This window comes from Ictalurus furcatus, chromosome 15 (genome assembly GCF_023375685.1).
Source record: "Ictalurus furcatus strain D&B chromosome 15, Billie_1.0, whole genome shotgun sequence".
Lineage (NCBI taxonomy): Eukaryota > Metazoa > Chordata > Actinopteri > Siluriformes > Ictaluridae > Ictalurus > Ictalurus furcatus.
In genome coordinates, this window is record NC_071269.1 from 20051910 (window position 1) to 20072406 (window position 20497).

Sequence of the window (20497 nt, forward strand, 5' to 3'; positions counted from 1 at the left end):
TTTATATAGCGCTTTTCTAGGCACTCAAAACGTTTTTTTTTGGGGGGGGGGGGGGGGTTTGGGGGTGGATAGGGCCCTCAACCACCCCCAGTATGTAGCATCCACCAGGATGTAAAATGATGTAGCCAATTCAGGGATTATTAGGGGGCCAATGGGGGAATTTCGCCAGGGCCTCTACTCTAACTAAGTGTTGGGATTTTTAATGGCCGAAGAAAGTCAGGATCTCGGTTTAACATCTCATCCAAAAGACAGTGCTGTTTGTACAGTATCGTGTCCCCGTCACTATACTGGGGCTGTAAGCCTCTGGTATACTTTGTCTTTTTATGTGTATGATAACGTATGTGCATAGTCATAGAAAAGTCAGGCGGCGTGCGCATTCCTAGCGTACGCGTAAAAAGTGAAGCATATTTTCTGATTTAGGCCCCACACAGACCACAGGGTGAACACCACCTGCTGGCCTCACTAATACCACTTTCAGCAGCAACCTTAGTTTTCCCCAGGAGGTCTCCCATCCAGGTACCGGCCAGGCTCAGTGGGAAAGCAGGCGAGAGCTGCAGGGTGATATGACTCTGGTCATCAAGCAGCCTTAGATTATGTGAAGGGTCCTCCATACAAGCCCCTGTGAATGAGTGGTTACTATAGAAACAATAATGCATAAGAACAAACACTTTAATATAAATCTGCCTGAGCTATGTTGTTATATAAAAAAACAAAAACAAATCTATCAGCTAATACAGCTCTGTGGTACAAATAAACGTAATCAACTGCAAGGTAGGTGAGCTAAGCAAATTTAGCTAATTTGTTAGACATCAGCTAATTTGCTTAAAATCTGTTGGCGAATTTGCTGTGGAGGAACAAAACACTCCAGGACATTTAAGTAATTGTGTCGGATCGCATCACACCCCCCCATCGTTGATTATTTTTTCGCTATTTTCTATTGTTGAGATTTTTTTTGGGGGGGGAGAGGGGGGGGGGAGAGGGAGGGAGAGAGAGAAAGAGGGAGAGAGAGAAAGAGGGAGGGAGAGAGAGAGAGAAAGAGAGAGAGGGAGGGGGAGGGAGAGAGAGGGGGAGGGAGGGAGGGAGGGAGAGAGGGGAAGGGAGGGAGGGAGAAAGAGAGGGAGAGAAAGAGAGAGAGGGAGGGAGAGAGAGCGAGGGAGAAAGACAGAGAGAGAGGGAGGGAGGCAGAGAGACAGAGAGAGAGAGAGAGAGAGGGAGGGAGGCAGAGAGACAGAGAGAGAGAGAGAGAGGGAGAGAGAGGGAGGCAGAGAGACAGAGAGAGAGAGAGAGAGAGAGAGGGAGAGAGAGAGACAGAGAGAGAGAGAGAGAGAGAGAGAGAGAGAAAGGGAGGGAGGGAGAGAGACAGAGAGAGAGAGAGAGAGAGAGAGACAGAGAGAGAGAGAGAGAGGGAGGGAGGGAGAGAGAGAGAGGGGGAGGGAGGGAGGGAGAGTCAGAGAGGCTGGTGAGGAAATGACTGTTTATTGCAGCTATAACTGTAGGTGAGAACAGGAACTAACTTGTCTCTCAGATGTTCCACAAAGTTAAATCAAACTATAATTAATAATAATGAATTCTGTATTAATATTGTGTACTGGTTCTAAGCAGGAAATCAGAAGTTTGTGAGTTCAAATCCCAGGACTACCAGAGATTCGAACCCGGCCCCTTGAGCAAATCCCTTTATTCTAAAACATCTGGTAATTGAATAAATCTAAATGTTTACTGGATGTTAATATATACAGTCAGGCCTCAATTGGACAGTACAATTTTGACTAATTTCGGCCTTTTGCAACAGGATGAAATCAGTGGTCCAATTTTCAGAGGTACAAAACATGATTGTTCGCATTCAAAGACTTTTTTGTAAGTCGGTGAATCCCTCATCCTGGAAATGACTAACGTGACATTTCCATAGTCTGGAGTTTCACCAAACCACAATTAAAGCCCTGTTGTCCAGATGGAGACATTTTGAGACAACAGTGTTCCAAAAAGGTGGTGTCTGGGCAAAATCTCTCATCTGTAATGAAACAAAAACCCTGATGCCACCCTGTAGGGCAGTACAGCTCCCTGTATTCTCAGCCCAAACCTCCATCAACAGGAAGATAATGAGCAAAACTGGCATCCCGACAGCAGCACAGCACCCCTGACTGAGAAGAACATGAATGCTTAGCTCAGGTTTGGAAAAACCCAGATGGAACAAATGCCATGTCATGTATGACGGAGGATGGAATATGTCTTTTGGTATGCTTTGGAGTCATGATGTGTTCGTTTTTCCAACAACTTAAGGAAACTTTTATCCTGCACAACAGTGAAGACACGATCTGGCCCGGAGTTGAAGCTGAAACCGTTTCAGGCTGCAAGGCAATGTCCAGCTTTCATCATCAAGGCACAGTTCGCATTTTATAGCGGGCTCGAGGCCAAACATTTGTTTCTACAAATGCTGGGTACAATATGCGCTTCACAAACACTCCATTTGGTATATCTCAGAATCGCCGAATCGAATCTTGACCTTTTATTCTCCCATGAAATGCTTTATTGCAGGGCAGACAAACGGACAGCGATAACGTCTGCTTCTCCGTTTCAGTCCTACCGACAGCCACAATCACTTCAAACCTAGTTAGAACTCTAAAATGTATCTGACATTGTTTGTTTCGCTACAAATTGCAATGGATTTTCCAAACAAGCGCTGTCAACAACCAATCAGCTCGCCGTCGTAAAACAGAAATGCAGCTTGCCAAGGAGAGGGGGGAAAAATAATGAATTCGGTGGTACAGCAAAAGCACGTTCCCTGTATCAGGTTAGCACAAAAATGAAAGAAAAATTGCTATTAGACATTTCCACTTGGGTTCTTTAAAGGATTGCAGCTCGATTTTAATTCTGCATTGTGTAAGGTATTGTTTCACTCCCTTGCGCAAACTCTGGCATCACATCTGTTAAATATTGTGATGCGAGACCCTGTAGAATTCCAGAACAATGTTGGCTAAATTTACTGCAAGAACAAGGAAACACATATCCGGTTACGTTTGGTGTAGTGATCAACGTGATATTTAGTGACATCAGACCAAAACGCAAAAAAAAAAGGAAAGAAATCAGCACTTCGAATCATGACACGTCATAAAACCTTGTTCTCAGTGGCTACCACGTGGTATTCTTTTACTGCAGGTTTTTTTCAAAGCCAAATACTGTCATAATACACAGGTATAGATTTCAACAAAACATTGTGCTGCCAAGACTGAACATAAAGTGCAAGGAGTCCAACAAGGAAGGAATAAAACACGTCTGTTTTATTGGGAAATTTATACCCCAGCAATTTGCCAACACTAACATTTTTATTTATTTATCAAAGAATGACAGCTTATTAATCTATTTATAGTTACATTAAATTGTTGGGGAATATCCATGAAACAAATTAGTACCTGTTATTACTCACATTATAGCAGATAAGAACGCTCTCCTTCCATACATATTCAAAACATGTCTCCTTACAGAAAGCTCACCCTCCATACCACTTATGCTACACAGGCTCATGGGGGAGCCTCGAGCCTATCCTAGGGAACTCAGGGCACACCCTGGGCATGGTTCCAACCCATCGCAGGGCACAATCGCACACACTATGGACACTTTAGAGACGCGAAATCAGCCTACGACACATGTCGTTGGACTGAGGGAGGAAACCGGATTACCCTGAGGAAACCCCCGAAGCACGGACAGAACACGCAGGAAAGAGGGCGGAGGTGGGCTTCGAACCTGCGACTCCAGAGGTACGACGCAAACATGCTAACCGCTAAACCACCGTGCTCCCCGCTGTTACTATGGAAACAATAACGTATTCGAATGAGCACACTAATATAAACCTGTGATTTGAATTACAGCCGGTATTACTGACAGAGCTGCTGTTATAGAAATAGAAATGAATCAACATCTGACCAATCAGATTCGAGTATTCAACAGCTGTGTATAATCAGATCAGTGTGAAAAAACACCCCCCCCACAGGTATAGAAAAAAAAAAATGCAGAACACTATATACACACAAAACGGTGGTGCAGGTTTGCTTTACAGTACACATTAACTACACATGACTACAAGCCGTCATGATAAATTAGACAGCTTAACGGTGAAAAGCTGCGGAAACTGACTGTGCATGAGATTGTGTTAGAGCACAGAGCTTGATGCTAATTTCTTAATGTTGACAGCATTTGCAACCACATCGGGAACTGGATATTAGACCGCAAATACGAGGTCACGATGTTTAAAACACTGCTTAAGCAATCTTCCTTTTTCTTTTCGTTTTAACTGCTGGGCCCCTGAACAAGGCCCTTAACCCTCAACTGCTCAACTGTATAAATGAGATAAATGGAAGTTGCTCTGGATAACGGCGTCTGCCAAATGCCGTAAATGTCAAAATGTTTTGCAATAAAATGATTTATCTTCAGTAAACACGTTATCCTGGTCAGGGTTTGTAGTTTATCTGGAGCCTATCCCAGGAACACTGGGTGCAAGGCAGGAATATATCCGAGACAGGACGCCAGTCTATCATAAGGAAGCACACGCACATGCACACTTATACTCACATGCTCTGTCACATCTATGGGGAATTTAGAGCAGCCAGTCCATCAGCATGTTTTTGAGAGTTTGAGGAAACTAGAGTACCATGAAGAAACCCTCATAGATTTACAAAGAACATTCAGTGAAACTCAGAACAGACAGTAATTGGTGCTCGGGATTGAACCCTGGATGCTGGAGCTGTGAAGCAACAACACTACCTGCTATACCATAGTAGCAACCAGGATCCAGTTAGTTGTTTTTACCGTTTTAATAAAAAAAAAAAAAAAAAAAAAAAGGATGAATGATTCAACCGGAGCATACATTAGTGGTTTCCAATTGCCTGGTCGCCATGGGCAACTGATATGGAGTGCTTTATCGAAAATGTTCATAAGTTAGCATAATTTACACCAGTGACCCATTTATCTCCCCGACCCTGTCATTCTCACTCTCATAACTGCAAACAGTTTCTACTGGTTTTCATTCTGGTTACCAAATTGTACACAGCACTTACAGAAAAAAAAAACCTTTATATTAAGTAAAGGTTTGCAGGGTTAAAACAATAAACATCCACGTGTCACTTTAAGAGGAGGTCTATATGGGAAAAATTTCATTTGTCTCTAACTACACACACACACACACACAGCAGAAAGAGTCCATCCGTGCACTTTCTTAGTCCATACAAGGTACTGTTCAAGAGGAATCGAAATAAAATCCACATATGGCTACGAAGCACACCTGTCAGTAAAATTAAACTCGGCACCACCTCGCTTGCTGTGTAGTGTACAACAGACTCGTTACGGCGAGCAAAGCGGAAAAGAAAAATGCAGTGGGAGAATTCGGGCCAGTAATAGAGGCTCTTTTTTTTTTCTTCCAGGCATGCAAGTCAGATGCACTGTCCCCATTTTTTCATTCCAGCACTGTTTCACAGGGTCGCCGCAACACATTCCATCACATTCACCCCGGCATGTCCTCACAAAGGCTGCTATTGTCTCTGTGGACGTCGCCGCTGAACTGCTTGTACCCTCCAGTGCAAGACAAAGAGACAGATGCTCTTGATGTGCTCTCAGCAGATAAGCGCACTTCCTCGGCTTAGCCTGTGTCGCTGCGTGACGCCTGGGAGACGCATGTCCCCCGTGCACGCAGACGTGCGCGCGCACACACACCATCCCACACTGAGTGAACAGGCCTCATATTCACAGCGAAAGAACCAAAGCCTGAATGGCTTTTCTTTAGCTAACACAGTGCTTTCATTTTTCGTGACACCAGTCCGATTACAGCGGGATGCCGTGCTAACATGCAAAGATCACACTGAACTGAGACACACACGCGCGTGAAAATGGTTCAAATGCTGCCTGCATTTTTCATGGAGGCGAGAGCGGCGTCACACTGAACTGATTAGGCCGGACCATCTCCTGAGGCAGCAGTGATGATATATGCTTGTGTGTATGTGTGTGAGAGGATAAATAGTTAAGCACAGATGTGCAGATGACAAAAGATTAAAGACAGCAAATCCTTTCCCATAGTGAAACGTATGAGCGAGGTTATCGTTCATAGTGTAGACAGCACGTAAAAATGGACAGAGATTAAACGCCTCGGCCAAGCTTCTTACTCTCTTCTACAATTCGTTAAAATGTTTATCGCTTTAGATCTCGGGGGAACCTTTCAAAGCAGGGATGGGCCCTGCTAAATATTCCCCCAGTTTTCGCCACCATTTTTGCACACGTTTATTCATCATCTCGAGGTGGCGCACACATGTAATGCTGAACATCGATCCGTCCAGTAATTTTCCGTACTGCGCTTGGAGTCTTGGGGAACAAGGCAGGGGACACCATGGACGACGTCACAACCCATCGGAGAATCGTACAATCGCACACACATTCACACACTACAGACAATGTGGAAAATCCGCCTACAATGCATGTCTTCGGACTAGGGGAGGAAACCGGAGTACCCAGAGGAAACCCCCGAAGCAGGAGGAGAGCATGCAAACTCCGCGCACACGGTGCGGAGGCGGGATTTGGGGCTTGAAGTTGCGAGGTAAACATACATACCACCAAGCCATCGTTCCCCTTTAATGCTGAACAATGTGTCTAATCATTTTTTCCTGTCACTGCCATCAACATTAATTGATGTGACCTGACAAAATTTGAAGGTTAGCGAGTGCCAGGAGAGAGGTTTTGTTCGAAGAATGATGATCATCCTGTAGAATCTATACCAAGACATATTAAAGCTGTTCTGGTGGCTTACACTGGCGTGCCCCCTTACTAACACACTATACACTGTGTTGTCTTTTCCTTTAATGTCAGGACATACACTGTCTGTAAATACAACATAAGTATTCACCCCCGGAACTTTTCCACATTTTCATTTGAGTGTTACACCCTCATCCTCAAATCTACACAAAAATGCCCATAATGTTGAGGTCAGAGGAAAAATCAGCATAGTTCCTCTTCCTATAAGACCCCAGAGGTTGTTAGAGAACATCAGGGTTTGGTTGGGTTTTTTTTTTTTAAAACATACTTTGAAAACAAAGCATTATTAAAAACGGAAAGAATATGGCACAACCCACGACTCCAGTAATGTCAGTAAAGAGTCGATTAGTCAGGGAGAAATATAATTATGGGCTATTTTGCGTAGAGTCAGGATATACAATCCCAATTAAATCTACTGCATTTCCAGGTTGTGACACTACAAAATGTGGAAAAGTTCACGTGTTAAGATTTGTATCAGGCACTTATTGGATGTGAAGGTTCTCGGAAATGATTGCTGTATGGCAGTGGTATTTATTGCAAATACTGCATCGTATATCACTAAGTGGCTTTGCTGATACCCGATTGATACCTAAATGCGATTTTATTTATTTTTGCCAGCACTGCAATTTCCATTCAACAACCGATGTTTTTTGTCTTCTATTTTTCTTTTTACACTGATTGCACTTCAAAATAAATAGCTAAACAGTCATCAGGCTGCGACGTGTGGTCCCGTCTGAGATGCTGGTATAACCTCCGAGAGGTTTGCACTGTTTTTCGACACGTTTTGCAAATCGCCTTAAGGCATTTCCATGTGGAATTTCGTTTGACTGTAAGGTCGGATTTACTTGTTTCGTCAGATTCGAATTCGCTTCTCGGCCCAGGCTTGCTATTGCTAGCCTCCGCCATCTTTACCGCTCGATTCCTTCAAGTGACGGTAGCAACGCGTCCTCTCGTAGGTCGGCTAGGCTACGTATCACGTTTGTGGAGTCAAGCTAGACTTTACGTTGCCAGTCTACTTTCGTGTTTTGGTATTTAAGGGGTTGCGCACTTATTGGGTGAATCGCACCGAATGCGGTTTCCTGTATGAACCGCACTTTTAGAAACTGCGATTTCGATTCAAAATCGATTCATCGTTGAGCCTTAATATCCGCATGCATGTGCACATGCACGTAGTGGCAAGCGGGTTATCTGCAGTTCAGTGGACCTCTGTTACAAATGTAACTAGCATTAAATGTATGATATGTGCCATAGTTTGAGCCCGTACTGAAGATACGATAAAAACTCCTGACATTTTAAAACGTATGTTAATAATTCATTTCCAAATAATTAAATCAATAATGGATTCAGAATGCTGCTGTCAGAATCAGGAGACAGAATCACATCATACACGTGTTTAAATCCTTTCACTGGCTTTCTGTGTCTTCGAGAATTGACTGTAAAAATGTATTTACTACTTTTTAAATGTTTGCACGGCCTTGCCCCTTTGTGCCTCACAAATGCCTCACATTTTAGACATGCTAGGTGACATTTTTTGACACTCGGGTTATTTAGCTAAAGGGGGCAGAGTCAGCTTTTAGTTCTTATTACTGCGTTCCACTTAACTCCAAGCTCGGTGCTACGTCATTTTTTAACCTCTGCACAGTTGAGCGAGGAAATAAGAAAAACCCGTTTTCAGCACGGTTAAAGCTTCGCTCTGTCTGAGTACCAAACGCTCATAAGCTAGCCAGAGTAGTCACCTTCTCACAAATCTGTAGAATCAACGGTTATAGATTTATAGAACTTGTGTGTCTGTATGCTAATTAAAGCAAATACTACTACACTCTCATTTAAAAGTCGAGGAGTGGTACTTTGTTGACAGTGTAAGCAGCCATGTTGATATGAAGCCATGTGCTGACCTCGGGGTTGAGGACACCTTTCCGAATTTCCAAGTAAGAAATCGAGGGTGTGTTTTCTTTTGGTTTTCCTAGGTGGAGTTTGGAAATTCTACGTTACAAGCTTTAGTTGAATGCAGCAGTGAAGAGTACTGGAAAACGTTTGGAATTCTCTACCTGGAAAGCTATTGACAAAGATAGCAGTTTCAAAAATGGTGTGGAAATGCATGTATCCAAAATTGCATTCCACTCAGATTTTTTTTGTTTGCTTTGTTTTGTTTTTATTTTATTATTTTTTTCTTTCTATAATTCATCCATCCATTTTCTGTACTGCTTATCTTATACAGGGTCGCAGGGCACAATCGAACCCGCAACCCTGGAGGTGCAAGACAGGCGTACAAAATTATTATTATTATTATTGTTATTGTTATTATTATTACATGAAACAGTCTTCCAGTCAGTCCTCTCAGACTTCCTGCTGATCTGCATTGCTTCCTGCATTGTGTGTCACAGATCCTGTATCATATCGAGGCCCCCCTTCCCCAACCCAAACGCCACCATGAGCACAACATCGCCCTGAACAGTGGACTTTACTCCCTGCATTGATCGCCTTGAGGGATGGAACTTGATCCCAAATGTCTATGCTGAAACTGTGGCAGGACATGCTGTGGGACACAGGGACAGTCGATCAGCAGCCAATCCCCTGATCCATTTCTATCACGCTGGGTAATAAGCAGAGAGCTCACAGCTCAGCTTTCCAGAGGGGAAAAAAAAACACTCGCAGCAGCACAAGCTTAGTAAATTCATGATTAATAAATCAGCAGCCCCAGCGCTCGCGGTACTCAGTCTGCAAGATGGAGAACCAAAAAAAAAAAAAAAATGTAAAGAGAATAAGATCAAAGTGGGCTGTTCTCATTTTTGATGTGCATGCAAGACCTCTGAGTTAATTGGCCCTTATGGGACTTTGGGGGAAAAAAAAAAGCACCTATTCAGGATTTCTGGACTCTATCACTTACCTGTGTGTGTATGTGTGTGTGTGTGTGTGTGTGTGTGTGTATTACATGGCCCAAGCCACCATACGGATGATATATCACAAGGTTTTGTATTGATATGTCAAGCTATGAGAAAACCCGATCATAACTCTGATTATTTAAGCCATGTAAAATATGCACTTTTTTTTTTTTCCACCAGCAGTTTTGCTAAGACGCTTTGTTTAATCTCGCAGTGACACAGTGACAACGTCCAGCTGGTAAACATGCTGTCAGACTATTCTCAACTAATTTTAGCCCTTAAAAATCTAACACATGTGAAGTGCTTCATCTGATTTGCATATACGGACAAAATATCAAATTGGCATTCCTGCAGCATAATCATTACTAAACTACTTACTATAAGTATTTAAGTGACAAATGGCCTCTAATCCCATGAATATGGGATCTTATACTAACTTATTTATGGTTGTGGCATTGTGTGACTGGGATTTTAAAAAATGTCCTGGACAATATAAAACAAAATAACAATATCCACCCTATTACTAATACTGTAATTTAACACAGATACAAAAATATTGCATAAGACTGTGGCATAAGGGTGAGTGTGTGTGTGTGTGTGTGTGTGTGTGTGTGTGTGTGTGTGTGTGTGGTAGATATATTAAAGAGTAAAGAGTATTTGTAAAAAGGGATTCAAGTGCAGTTCAAATGAATGAATACGTGTGTTTAGGTGCTGCTTCGATACTGCGGAGTTTGCTTGATTTTGCGTTCATTTCTGCAATCCTGGAATCCTGGAAGGACTGATTAACAGACTAAAGGAAAAGACAACATACTGTATAATGTCAGTACATACACTGTGTGTACATACCGTATAACTATTCACCCCACCTGGAACTTTTCCACATTTCCATTCTGTTACAATCTGAACTTGACATGGGATTAATTGGGATTAAATGTCATAAATCTACACTAAATCGCCCGTAATGTTGAGGTCAGAGATAAAATCAATAGAGTTCTTCTTCCTGGAAGACCCCAGAGGTTGTTAGAGAACATACTTATACAAACAGAACAAAGTTCTGGGAAAATATTAATCAGGGTTCGGTTTATTGTTTATTGAATGCGTGTCGTGATGTGATGACGTCACATGACACGTCTTGGCCCAAATTTGTGGGAAATCTGCGGTACTTTTTTATGGAGTACTTTTTTATGCGGCCCGAATATTATGGAGTTTGCTTTGATTTTCTGTTCGTTTCTGCGATCGCAGGATCGCAAAACCCTGGAGGGACTGACCAATCAGCTTGTCTCCTTTCCTCACAGCGTACATCACTTTCACTACTATCTCTAACTTACATGCCTGACATTACACGCAGGATTTGCCATTATAGTCAAATCTTTTCTGTAAACAGAAGAGGATGCATGGTTTGTAAAATTTGTGTGGTTCTCTGAGAAAACCATGCACACAGTCAAAATGTCATTACTTTCTTAAAGAGGAAATAAAAACATTTCTATATTGTTTTGGTGACATATATTCATTATATTATTGTATTGGTGACATATGAACAGAAAAACGCTATTTTAACCAAAGCCTGGTTTTCCTTCTGTTTTTGGTTGTGACTGCCAGAATTCAACCACAGCAACATCCAAAGGGTTTTCCCAAACCATATATATATCATATGTCATGTCTTAGTTAAACTACAATTTAATTGTGTCATATAGAGTAATATTATGCAAATATGTGGGCTGGTAAACTATGTGTTCTGCAAAATTTGTGTCGTATCATATGCAGGTCATTTCAAATTCTGCTCGTCAGTAGCAATAGGTGCCTAGTTACCCAGCCTACCATTATACAGTCCCTCCAGAATTTATCCATTTCGCAATCGGAGAAATTACAACAAAACTCCGCAAACTCAAGCAAACTCCGAGATATTCAGAGGAGCTTGTGATTTTTCAAAATTTCCGCAGATTTTCTGCAGACGTCACGTGAAGCCATCGCGACACGCATTCAGCCAAAGCCCTCCTCGTTTCACGTGCTCAAACATGAGTACAGCTAAAGAGTCTCATTTACCAACGAACATCGCTGTGAAAGACCGTGCTAAACAACTTCCTGCAACTGCGATTTCGCCAATTCAATTTCGCAATTTTTTATTTTTTTAAATTTTTTTTTAAAAAGCCGCAGCAAAACCAAGCATGTCTGGCTGCAACAATCACAAGAAAATCTCGGTGCAATCCTGCATGGCCTGCATAGAGATTGCTTTTTTGTTAGATCGATATGTTAGATACTTAAATATGAAAAGACGATAAGATAAAACTTCTTTATAGTCTTTTTTTTATTTTGGTAAGCTAGCCAAGAGTAGCGTATGTATAAAATAAAAATAATAAGATTATACATTTTCTTGAAAGCGCACAATAAACATTACGAATCCGACGAGGCCGGATCTCCTGAATCTTCTTGAAATCTGACCCATGCACTTTGTATACCACTGTACACAAAGTTATGCTGAAGGAACTGTATTCTGATTGGTGGAGAAATTGACCCATGAAACGTATGACATGTCAAAATGCTTGAAAGCATTTGGTCTGTACTGTTGACTTCCACCTGGAACGTCGAACAGCAAATAAATAAAAATACGGAACCTTCGCCGAGTGCTGGTTTCGACAAATAACAGAACTCTCGTTCTGCGATGCAAAACTACGAAGCGTCAATTTCGATTTGTAAATATTGAAATGTTAAGGTGGACGACTGAGAAGCTGGAAGCTAGCTGGGCATGAAATCAAACTTTTTCACCTGGACTGTCCTTTCACTTTTCACTTTTTTTTGCAACCATGGCAGACTGGATATTATTTTCACTTTGTGTTGGAGAAATAAACGGATGAAGGCGTTTGATGATTCAGATGTAAAATAAAGTTCTGTGACGATACAGTTTATGATTCTTCTTACTAGCAGAAACGGAGTTGCGTTTTTTTCATAGCAGAGCATAAAGTCACGGTGAAATCACTGAGGCTGAGACTCTACCGTCTACAGTTAGACTTCACATAGAGTTCACGTTTACTATATTCAGCAGTAAAAATAACCATCTGGCTGACGGAACCTATGAGTGTGTTTTCTTTCTCAAATGTGAGCATCTGTTTATACTGGCTAATTCCCAGTGTGTATAATGGCAATAAATTTGGTGGAAATGGTATTTACTTGGTATTTACTAGTTTTGTTAGACAGTCTATTGATGCTTCTGTTATTATAGTACAATTATCTAAACAGTATATCTTTGTCCACTTAATGGCCTTTTATTTGTTTATAGGTAAAATAATTTAGTCAGTCAGTACTTGGGTGTAGCAGCCTGTTTATACTGAACTGCTGTATAGTAATCAGTGTACATTCACAAAGCCAGGAGGTAAAAAAAAAAGAGACCTTGGCTGAAAAGCTGGTGGATTTTCAATGTCACAAAAACTGTTGCTTCTCTCCACCTACACCGCTATTTCTAGGAAAAATAGTGAGCGAAGGCGGGAAAAAAATTGCTTCTCGCCCACCCCAATTAGCAATATGCTGCTGTAATGCCATATGTTATGCTTGCATAACAAAAATGCATGAAGATCATTAGCACTTACCTGTTTCCAGAGGAAGTTGTCCTCCTGGTTGATTTGCCAGGCCGTGATCAGGTGGATGGAGGAGAGCGCCACTCCACACAGCACCGCCGCTGTCATGCGCACGGGCAGCAGCGTGTAGGTGATATAGCCAAAGAACACGGAAGTCCAGACGCCCTCGGAGGCACTGCGTGGTTCCACCATGAAGACGCCGAACGACTGAACGACCACCAGGACCACCACCACTAGGTAGCTCACTACCCACATGCAGTCCTGGTGGAAGCCGGTGCGGTTACACACCACCATCATGGCCAGGAAGAGTGCCATTGCTACAGAAAGTACTGACACATAGGCGACATTTACATCCTGAGTCCTGAGCACACAGTGAAACGTCAGCATGAGGCCACACACGAGCACGAGCACACCCATGAGCATGGTCAGAGAGCTCTGGTTCAACCGGAAGAAATAGCGCTGGTAGAGGCGCTCCAGTTTGGCTGACTCAAACTGCTTGGACTGGAAAACGTTCGCAAGCTGCCACAGGCACCCTAAAACGGCCGTTCCCACTTCCCTGTCCTCTTCCTTCTCCTCCTCCTCATCCTCCTTCATCCTCTTGGATTCACCATCCTCAATGGCTAGATCTCCTTTTTTCCCATAGTGGTCCTCTTGCCAGACACAGCGTGTGCTGAAGGTGCTCGCACCGGCACCGGCTCCTGCGTGGGGTGGCGCTTCGGCGGCTTCAGGGTCAGCCAGGCAGCTCATGTAGCGCCGGCGCCAGTCCCTCTTACGCCACCGCTTACGGCCATTCCGCTCGCCCCATGCCATCTTGTGCTCATCTGCACGGGTGACTAAAAAGCCACTGACCCAAGACATCCTGAATGAAATGAAACAGAGGGTGAAAGGTCATGAGCATGTGTCAAAACACTGCAGTGCCATTCAATCTGTAATTCTCTACCATGAATTACATTGAATTCAACTGGCTCAGATGTGTGACAATGAAAAGAAAGACCCAGGTGGTTCACTGACATTTTCTCACGCATGTCAAATAAACCAGGAAACTAAACTCTTAAAGATTAAAGAGGTCACATTACCTGCTTGGCTTCCCGGTGGTTTTGCAGTGCTGCTTTCCTCAGCCAGGTCCAGCATTTAACCCTGTGTACAGAGCTGATGGTAGCAGCTTGGTCTGAACACACACAGGGTGTGACTGAGAGATCCAGGACACCCAGTTAAGCAAACAGTCAAATAACGCAAATAACACGAGTGAGCCGAACACCGATGGCTCCGCATCTCTGAGCTGCCCGAGTCTGTTTGTTTGATAGAAAGATAACAGAGACAGGACAGAGTATAATATTAGATCCGAGCAAAGAGTGCTTTACAAGATATGTGTTATGAGTAAACATGGCAAGTTGCTGTCAAATACAAGGCTGGGGGGGGGGGGGGAATGTTCTCATGGAGTTCCCGTTCCCACCAACAAATTACACTATCAGCAAAACACCCCAGATCACTCACAGCTGTTTTGTCTCTTAAAGATTTTCCCAAAAAACGTCCAGAATATCAAATATCACGTAGAGGAACAGTAAATGTTTGTTTGTTGGAGACATGTCAGCTAACAGAGAATGTCATCAGAACATTTTGTAATGGATCTGATATGTTCTAAAAAGGTCTGGATGTAATGTTGCCAAAATAACATTCCTACAACGTTGTGAAGACGTGACGTAAAACAGGTTAGCTTCACGATGTTTTTCAAACTCACAAGACGTTCGTAGCTAGACAAGTTCATGTACAGCGTAGACATAGACTAGGGTTGGGCGATATATCGATATAATATCAATATCGTCATAAATGATTACGCGATACAATTTACTGAGATATCGTTGGTATGATGTTGGTTTTTTTTTTTACATTTTTAATAATTACAAATTAAATGGTACTGATTTTATGTCATTGATTTGATGGATTTTTTAAAAACTTAATATTCTTTGTCTTTGTAAACATCAAAGAAAAGATTAGTCAAACTATAGGTCAGGTCTATACTGCTATAATGTGTATATATATATATATATATACTTTTTTTTCAGAGAACATACTGAAATAATGTTTATATATATACATATATATATATATACACACACACACACGCACACACACACACACACATTTTCGGACACCCTGCAGTACTAAACTATACCTTTCTTTGTCATTGAAGTGGTCCCCTTATCCAGGGTTGGGAGGGTTACTTTAAAAATGTATTCCGTTACAGTTACAAATTACTTCATAAACAAAAAAAAGGTAATCAGTAACATAATCCAAGTATCACTATATGAAAGTAATGGAATCTAAAAAGTATTTTTGGATGACTTCAAGGTCACATATGTAAATAAAGTCAAGAGAAAAGCAATATGATAAAATAAATCTAAAATACTTTTATTTAGAGCTTATTTTAAGCTTAAAACATGTTCAGCGTTTGGGTTTGTTTTAATAAAATAAATAAATGAATAAATAAAAGATCACTGTCCCTGATGCGGGTAACATTACATCACAAACGCTACAGTGATCATATTCTGGTTTTCCAAAAAGAGGACACCGGGGTTTTTTTTTGTTTGTTTGTTGTTGTTTGTTTTTGGTGGGGAGTCTTAATAGCGTTCAAAACAATGTTACTATGAATGCAGACTTTAATACACTGAAAAAGACACACTATTAGCATCACATGAATATATATATACATGAAATTGATTTCACTCTGCCCATGTTTGAAATTTTTGCCCTACATTCTTTTGAATGTCCATGGAATAAAATAAAATATCAGATGCCACGAGTGTACCTTCTACGCATTTGAATGTCCAGGTAATATGAAGCAATGTGATAACATGAAATTAAAAATGACCTTATATGGCCATAGGCATTGTTTCAACTCAGGACAGTTGTCATTTGCTGCTATTGTCAAACAACTGTTTGATATCGTATACAACAGCGCTTCATCTTCACGCGTTCGCTGAGAGTAGGCTAATGGTTGAGAAGTAGGAATTTGGCCAATAGTTGCTGCAAGCCTTGTATAATCGACTAATTTTTGTGTGAGAAGGTGGGAATTACACAGAGGGGTCAAAGCAATGCAAACATGCGCACACATGATGCATTATTAGACAATAAGCACATGATAATGAAACTTAGACGCTTTTTAAGGTCTGAAAAAGAGGACATATGGTCACCTTAACAAAAGCATTTCAGAGAACAATTTGTGTTAATTTCTACCTGGAGGTTGCTTATGTGAGTCACGACTGGCAAGAGAGAACCAGAACTATAATCAAGCAGCTGTCTATATTGTGTTATGTCAAAAGATTAATTTCTTTGGTTTTAAATATAAAAAATTGTAATCCTGACAGTATTCCCATTTTTTACAAAAAATGTACCTGTAATCTGATTACTTTGTTGTTTGACGTAACTGTAACGGATTACAATTACCAGTTTTTTGTATCCTGATCACATAACACCTTCACATGTACTCCGTTACTCCCCAAGCCTGCCCTTATCCTACACATGGAAATGTGGTACCTTTAAACGTGATTAAGGGTACACAGATGGACCACTGGCAATTCAGTTTTAGAGTCAGTCTTTAAAGGTATACTACATGCACCTAGCTACAAAATACCTACTAAAGATACAAAATGTGTATCCTTGAAGGTACCATCCCAGTGACAAGGACAGCAGAGTTTAGTACTTACATTAAAAAAATATATTTATTTATTTTTAAAGGCAAAAAAATTAAGAAGCTCTAAACATTTCCAGGAACCAGATATTCATAGAACCGTGTTGTTTATAAAATGTTTTGCTAACCCGAAAATGTTAGCCAGGTTAGTACACTACATCAGTGATCCTCAAGCCAGGGGTCTGTAAAGAATCGCACATTGGGTGTGGGATTTTCTTTTGTCAGTTCTGACACTGTTGAAAATTAATTATTTATTGAATGATTGAGTCATAGTTATTAGCCTGTTTGTTTGACTGGTCAATCCAAACCTCAGTCAATCAATCAATCAATCATATATATATATATATATATATATATATATATATATATATATATATAGACTGCTAAACAGTCAGTGACTATTTTATCACTAATGTGTTCTGTGAGTGTAAAGTTCAGAAATAAAAAATCAAAAACCTCTATGGCTTTAATTAACAGCCAAAATATTTCACATTTAAATGATTTAAAAAGATGGATTGTGTATATATTATATAAATGCGTACTAATGGGGTTCTTTTATAGTCAAAGGGATCCCTAGCTGGAGAAAGTTTGAGAACTACCCTGAACGACACTGGATAGTGGGAACCAATAAAGACCAATAAGGAAACACTCTACTCAGTGTAAAACATGAACAATCTGACTACGATCACAGACATCAGGATAAATGACATCATGGTACACTTCCTGAAAGTACTGTTTGTCCTAATTAACACCAAGCAACACTTATCTGACATTACATCCCTGTTGTTGAAGTCATCATGTTTAACATGACACCTGGAAATATTTGAACGCATGTTGTGTGTCTGTGCATGTACATGACTTTTGCTATTATTTATGATATTAAAAAAAGCACATAAATAAATAAATAAATAAATAAATGTGTTTGGGGTTATATTTTGAGCTGCCTAGAATGAAATCCTAGAGTACATCTTAAAATGCATACTACATTATTAACCAGTAGGAGGGAGGTTCATGTTCAGTGCTCTGTACACTATTTTCACGTACTGTTTAGTACGCTAGTATGCGGTGGAGGACGGAGGCTCAGACTTCGGCTCGTGGGGTCTTTTAGATTATAATTTTTTTTTAAATTAAAATTCAACACAATGTAGACTAAAAGCGGACATTGTTTGATGTCGTCGTGTAGAAACAATACCCTTGCAGACTAGATATGTGCCTACAGGACACGTTTAAAGGGAAAATTCATGGCGCTGTTTCAGATTCCAGCTCACAAAACCATCGCGCGCGCGCTGACGCTTCATGTAGAACCGAGAGATGTGGAGCGGAGTGACACTAAAGCGCCATCGTGTTTTCTGTGCTTTCTGCTTGACTCTGTGTGTGTGTGTGTGTGTGTGTGTGTGTGTGTGTGTGAATATTCAGTTAATGCAATAGGAAACAGCCTGTGTTGTCCCTGATAATGCTGCTGTAGCTGCTCACTGAAACGCCGCACCGCAAAACAAGCACGCACGCACACACATGTACACTGTTAATGTAAGCTATAAAGACACACACACACACACATACACACACTGTCACTCACCAAGACGTGCATGGGTTCAGCTGCTCACCGCGTTTCACGTCTCAGATTCATGCCATAACCCGGTCACGGTCCGGCTCGTGCCCCGTGTACGCTCTTCTCCTACGGTTACAGTGTGTGCCGCTGGCGCTCGCGCTCTGTCGTACACCGCGCAAGTCCTGTCAGCTCTGCGCTCGCGCAGTTTGGCACAAATCCCGCGCGCCACCTGGCGGCGAGCACTACATTATGGCCGACGTGCTGGCGACTTTTTTTTTGTCTTTCTGGGAGGCCGTTTAGGGCGAAATACAGTGAAACACTTGCGCGAGCGCATGCGTGCGCACGCATACACAAGCACGCACGGTACTTGAGCATGCATATGAAACCCTGCTTCAACACACACATACTGTATATATGAAACACTACTTGCATACATATAGGCTACATATGCATATGTGTATATGAAATACTACGAGCCTCGGAGATGCGTCGTTGAGTGATTCACACAAAACGATCCACAGCGCCGATTTCTCCGGTCAAAGTGTTTTTGTCGACTTGCAAATCGGGTGAACTAGTAGTGTGAACTAGGCTTAGCACACACACACGCGATATTTGAGCATATATATGAAAGACTGCTTGCACAGACACACACACGCGCGCACGTACACACACACTGTATCTATGAAACACTACTTGCATACATATAGGCTACTACTTACACGCATATGTATATAAATCAAATGTGCGCGTGCACACACACACACACACACACACACACACACACACACACTACTGTATTATGTACTGTATATATGAAACACTACTTGCATACATATATAGGCTACACATCAATTGCACACACATACTACATAACTACACACACACTACTTACTGTATATATGAAACACTACTTGCATACATATATAGGATACACATCAATTGCACACACATACTACATAACTACACACACACACATACTACTTACTGTATATATGAAACACTACTTGCATATATATATAGGATACACATCAATTGCACATACATACTACATAACTACACACACACACACACACACACACACACACACATATATATATATATATATATATATATATATATGAAACAATACTTACAGACACATGCTACTTGCACATGCATATGAAATACTACTTACACACACACACACACATGCTTCTTGCATATGTATATGAAACACATATTTACACACTCAGTTCCTACTTGTGTGTGTGTGTGTATATATATATATATATATATATATATATATACACACACACACACACACACACACATATATATATATATATATATATATATATATATATATATATATATATATATATATATATATATATACATATATGTGTGTGTGTGTGTGTGAAACACTTGCACATCATTTATCATACATCCATACTGGTAGGGAAAGGCCAAGATTAATCTATTTCATTTTTATGTACAACACATTCTTGTCATTACCTGAAAAGTTTGCCAGAATGCATGCATTTAGTGCAGTGTAGAATGTAAAAACACCATAGTAGTGTAAACATATCATCACTGTCACACACAATGAGCAATTCAAGGGGAAAAAAATTAGGAACTATTAATAGGCCAGTTAACTGGGCATTCTTGGTACTGTACAATGAAATGACTTCCAGGAGCACTGAAAATTCTTGTGCACTCACACATGCACGTGTACACACACACACACACACACACACACACACACACACACATTCATGCACGCACTCAATATGTACAAATATGAATGTATGAGAAAGTGTGTGTATGTGCAAATGTTTCATATATATGCACTAGTAGCATGTGTGTGTGCAAGTGAGTTTCACCTGAAATGGCCTCCCATAATTTGTCCTACTTTATCAAACTGTCCTTCTATAGAATATGTTTTTATGTGTGTTCATGTGTTTTTGTAAAAAATAATAATAAAATAAAGCAACACAAGTATTTTGTGGTATTTTGTCTACTTTATTACTGTGACATCAGA

General features: G+C 41.0%; 1 protein-coding gene across 2 annotated transcripts in view; it reads right to left on the minus strand.

Moving 5' to 3' along the window:
* Positions 1-18654, minus strand: part of adcy6b (adenylate cyclase 6b) — an 83681-nt gene extending 65027 nt beyond the window's left edge. The window contains exons 1-3 of one of the 2 annotated variants that reach the window (XM_053642571.1): positions 18533-18654; positions 14317-14529; positions 13253-14099 (exon numbers count right to left, since the gene is read on the minus strand). In XM_053642571.1, coding sequence (XP_053498546.1) covers positions 13253-14098 — 846 coding nt within the window. In that variant the 5' untranslated portion in view covers position 14099; positions 14317-14529; positions 18533-18654. Of the gene's footprint in view, positions 1-13252; positions 14100-14316; positions 14530-18504 lie in introns of both variants that reach the window. The other variant, XM_053642570.1, reaches the window with a different exon arrangement.
* Between the last annotated feature and the right edge of the window lie 1843 nt (positions 18655-20497).